Below are 5000 nucleotides of genomic sequence, written 5' to 3' on the forward strand. Positions count from 1 at the left end.
CACCACAACAACCACAACCACCACCACAACCACCACAACCACCACAACCACTACCACAACAACAACCACCACCACCACCACAACCACAACCACCACCACAACAACAACCACTACCACCACAATCACCACCACAACAACAACCACCACAACAACAACCACAACAACCACCACCACAACCACCACCACAACCACCACCACCACCACCCGGCCACCGTCACCTTTGGCGTGGAACGTCCAGCCAGGCCTCTTGTACTCAAACATGGCCGCCTCCGCTACGCCGCAGTGCAGACGCTCAAAGAACCTAGACACACACAGACACACACACACACAGACACACAGAGACACACAGACACACACAGACACACACACACAGACACACACAGACACACACAGACACACACACACAGACACACACAGACACACACAGAGACACACACAGACACACAGAGACACACAGACACACACACACACAGACACACACACAGTGACACACACACAGAGACACACACAGAGACACACAGTGACACACACAGACACACACACAGACACACACAGACACCCAAACACACACACACAGACACATACACACAGACACAGACACACAGACACACACACAGACACACACACAGACACACACAGACACACACACAGACACACACAGACACACAGACACACAGACACATACACACAGACACATACACACAGACACACACACAGACACACACACAGACACACACACAGACACACACAGACACCCAAACACACACACACAGACACATACACACAGACACAGACACACAGACACACACACAGACACACACAGACACACACACACAGACACACACACACAGACACATACACACAGACACATATACACAGACACACACACAGACACATATCCACACAGACACATACACACAGACACACACACAGACACACACAGACACATATATACATGAGTGAGTCTCTGAGTGAGTCTCTGAGTGAGTGAGTCTCTGAGTGAGTGAGTCTCTGAGTGAGTGAGTCTCTGAGTGAGTGAGTCTCTGAGTGAGTGAGTCTCTGAGTGAGTGAGTGAGTCTCTGAGTGAGTGAGTCTCTGAGTGAGTGAGTCTCTGAGTGAGTGAGTCTCTGAGTGAGTGAGTCTCTGGGTGAGTCTCTGAGTGAGTCTCTGAGTGAGTGAGTCTCTGGGTGAGTCTCTGAGTGAGTCTCTGAGTGAGTGAGTCTCTGAGTGAGTGAGTCTCTGAGTGAGTGAGTCTCTGAGTGAGTGAGTCTCTGAGTGAGTGAGTGAGTCTCTGAGTGAGTCTCTGAGTGAGTGAGTCTCTGAGTGAGTGAGTCTCTGAGTGAGTGAGTCTCTGAGTGAGTGAGTGAGTCTCTGAGTGAGTCTCTGAGTGAGTGAGTCTCTGAGTGAGTGAGTCTCTGAGTGAGTGAGTCTCTGAGTGAGTGAGTCTCTATATGAGTACTCTGAGTGAGTGAGTCTCTGAGTGAGGAGTCTCTGAGTGAGTGAGTGAGTCTCTGAGTGAGTGCTCTGAGTGGAGGAGTCTCTGAGTGAGTGAGTCTCTGAGTGAGTGAGTCTCTGAGTGAGTGAGTCTCTATATGAGTACTCTGAGTGAGTGAGTCTCTGAGTGAGTGAGTCTCTGAGTGAGTGAGTCTCTATATGAGTACTCTGAGTGAGTGAGTCTCTGAGTGAGTGAGTACTCTGAGTGAGTGAGTCTCTGAGTGAGTGAGTCTCTGAGTGAGTGAGTACTCTGAGTGAGTGAGTCTCTGAGTGAGTGAGTCTCTGAGTGAGTGAGTCTCTGAGTGAGTGAGTCTCTGAGTAAGTGAGTCTCTATATGAGTCTCTGAGTGAGTGAGTCTCTGAGTGAGTGAGTCTCTGGGTGAGTCTCTGAGTGAGTCTCTGAGTGAGTGAGTCTCTGAGTGAGTGAGTCTCTGAGTGAGTGAGTCTCTGAGTGAGTGAGTGAGTCTCTGAGTGAGTCTCTGAGTGAGTGAGTCTCTGAGTGAGTGAGTCTCTGAGTGAGTGAGTCTCTGAGTGAGTGAGTCTCTATATGAGTACTCTGAGTGAGTGAGTCTCTGAGTGAGTGAGTCTCTGAGTGAGTCTCTGAGTGAGTGAGTCTCTGAGTGAGTGAGTCTCTGAGTGAGTGAGTCTCTGAGTGAGTGAGTCTCTATATGAGTACTCTGAGTGAGTGAGTCTCTGAGTGAGTGAGTCTCTGAGTGAGTGAGTCTCTATATGAGTACTCTGAGTGAGTGAGTCTCTGAGTGAGTGAGTACTCTATGTGTGAGTGAGTCTCTGGGTGAGTGAGTCCTCTACCTGCGAGCGATGAGTGAGTCTCTGAGTGAGTGAGTACTCTGAGTGAGTGAGTCTCTGGGTGAGTGAGTCTCTGAGTGAGTGAGTCTCTGGGTGAGTGAGTCTCTGAGTGAGTGAGTACTCTGAGTGAGTGAGTCTCTGAGTGAGTGAGTCTCTGAGTGAGTGAGTACTCTGAGTGAGTGAGTCTCTGAGTGAGTGAGTCTCTGAGTGAGTGAGTCTCTGTGTGAGTGAGTCTCTGAGTGAGTGAGTGAGTCTCTGAGTGAGTGAGTCTCTGAGTGAGTGAGTGAGTCTCTGTGTGAGTGAGTCTCTGAGTGAGTGAGTCTCTGAGTGAGTGAGTCTCTGAGTGAGTGAGTCTCTGAGTGAGTGAGTCTCTGAGTGAGTGAGTCTCTGAGTGAGTGAGTCTCTGAGTGAGTGAGTCTCTGAGTGAGTGAGTCTCTATATGAGTACTCTGAGTGAGTGAGTCTCTGAGTGAGTGAGTCTCTGAGTGAGTGAGTGAGTCTCTGAGTGAGTCTCTGAGTGAGTGAGTCTCTGAGTGAGTGAGTCTCTGAGTGAGTGAGTCTCTGAGTGAGTGAGTCTCTATATGAGTACTCTGAGTGAGTGAGTCTCTGAGTGAGTGAGTCTCTGTGTGAGTGAGTCTCTGAGTGAGTGAGTGAGTCTCTGAGTGAGTGAGTCTCTGTGTGAGTGAGTCTCTGAGTGAGTGAGTGAGTCTCTGAGTGAGTCTCTGAGTGAGTGAGTCTCTGTGTGAGTGAGTCTCTGAGTGAGTGAGTGAGTCTCTGAGTGAGTCTCTGAGTGAGTGAGTACTCTGAGTGAGTGAGTACTCTGAGTGAGTGAGTCTCTGAGTGAGTGAGTACTCTGAGTGAGTGAGTACTCTGAGTGAGTGAGTCTCTGAGTGAGTGAGTCTCTGAGTGAGTGAGTCTCTGGGTGAGTGAGTCTCTGAGTGAGTGAGTCTCTGAGTGAGTGAGTCTCTGAGTGAGTGAGTCTCTGAGTGAGTGAGTCTCTGAGTGAGTGAGTCTCTGTGTGAGTGAGTCTCTGAGTGAGTGAGTGAGTCTCTGAGTGAGTGAGTCTCTGAGTGAGTGAGTCTCTGTGTGAGTGAGTCTCTGAGTGAGTGAGTGAGTCTCTGAGTGAGTCTCTGAGTGAGTGAGTCTCTGTGTGAGTGAGTCTCTGAGTGAGTGAGTGAGTCTCTGAGTGAGTCTCTGAGTGAGTGAGTACTCTGAGTGAGTGAGTACTCTGAGTGAGTGAGTACTCTGAGTGAGTGAGTCTCTGAGTGAGTGAGTACTCTGAGTGAGTGAGTACTCTGAGTGAGTGAGTACTCTGAGTGAGTACTCTACCTGCGAGCGATGAGTGAGTACGCGTGCGGCACTGCCCCCAGCACGCCGCTCGCTCCGTAGAATCCATTTGCCTCGGGAGACGCGGCGAGAACGGAGACGTCGCCCCGACTGCCGAGGAGCCTCGCGGAGAGAGAATCGGGGACGTTCAAGTAGCCGGTGGCCAGGGTGAGACGGCTCCCATGGGGACGTGACGATAGGAGACGCAGGGTGCACTGTAAGAGACAGAGACACACACAGAGAGACACAGAGACACACAGAGAGACACGGAGACAGCACGGAGACTTCGCCCCAGAGACACACAGAGACACACAGAGAGAGACACACACAGAGACACACAGAGAGACACACAGACAGAGACACAGAGAGAGAGAGAGACACTGAGACACACAGAGACACACAGAGACACACAGAGACACACAGAGACACACAGAGACACACAGAGAGAGAATCGGGGACGTTCAAGTAGCCAGTGGCCAGGGTGAGACGACTCCCATGGGGACGTGACGATAGGAGACGGAGTGTGCACTGTGCGAGACACGGAGACACACAGAGACACACAGAGAGAGACACACACAGAGACACACAGAGAGAGACACACAGAGACACACAGAGAGAGACACACAGAGACACACAGAGAGAGACACACAGAGACACAGAGAGAGAGATACAGAGACACAGAGACACACAGAGACACACAGAGAGACAGAGACACAGAGACACACAGAGAGACACACAGAGACACACAGACACACACAGAGACACAGAGAGACACACTGAGACACACAGAGACACAGAGAGACACACAGAGACACACAGAGACACACAGAGAGACACTGAGAGACACTGAGACACACAGAGACACACAGAGACACTGAGACACACAGAGACACACAGAGACACACAGAGACACTGAGACACACAGAGACACACAGAGACACATAGAGACACACAGAGACACACAGAGACACAGAGAGAGACACAGAGAGACACAGAGACACACAGAGACACGGAGAGAGAGACATGGAGAGAGAGAGACACAGAGAGAGAGACACACAGAGACACACAGACAGAGACACACAGACAGAGACACAGACACACAGAGACACACAGAGACACACAGACAGAGACACACAGACAGAGACACAGACACACAGAGACACACAGAGACACACAGAGACACTGGGACATGGAGAGAGAGAGAGACACACAGAGAGAGAGAGGTGGTGATGGTGGTGGTGGTGGTGGTAATGGTGGTGGTGGTGGTGATGGTGGTGGTGGTGGTGATGGTGGTGGTGATGGTGGTGGTGGTGATGGTGATGATGGTGGTGGTGATGGTGGTGGTGATGGTGGTGGTGGTGATGGTGGTGGTGGT

The 5000-nt window shown here is 50.9% G+C and overlaps 1 protein-coding gene across 1 annotated transcript in view; it reads right to left on the reverse strand.

Annotated features, from left to right (window-relative positions):
• The window catches only part of PGS1 (phosphatidylglycerophosphate synthase 1), an 11298-nt gene that overhangs the window by 3662 nt on the left and 2636 nt on the right, over positions 1–5000 (reverse strand). The window contains exons 2-3 of the mRNA XM_061556692.1: positions 3629–3840; positions 219–301 (exon numbers count right to left, since the gene is read on the reverse strand). Of these exons, the coding sequence (XP_061412676.1) occupies positions 219–301; positions 3629–3840 (295 nt within the window). The remainder of the gene's footprint in view (positions 1–218; positions 302–3628; positions 3841–5000) is intronic.

Source organism: Lethenteron reissneri, chromosome 22 (genome assembly GCF_015708825.2).
Source record: "Lethenteron reissneri isolate LAM-NWPU_2019-01 chromosome 22, ASM1570882v1, whole genome shotgun sequence".
Classification (NCBI taxonomy): domain Eukaryota; kingdom Metazoa; phylum Chordata; class Hyperoartia; order Petromyzontiformes; family Petromyzontidae; genus Lethenteron; species Lethenteron reissneri.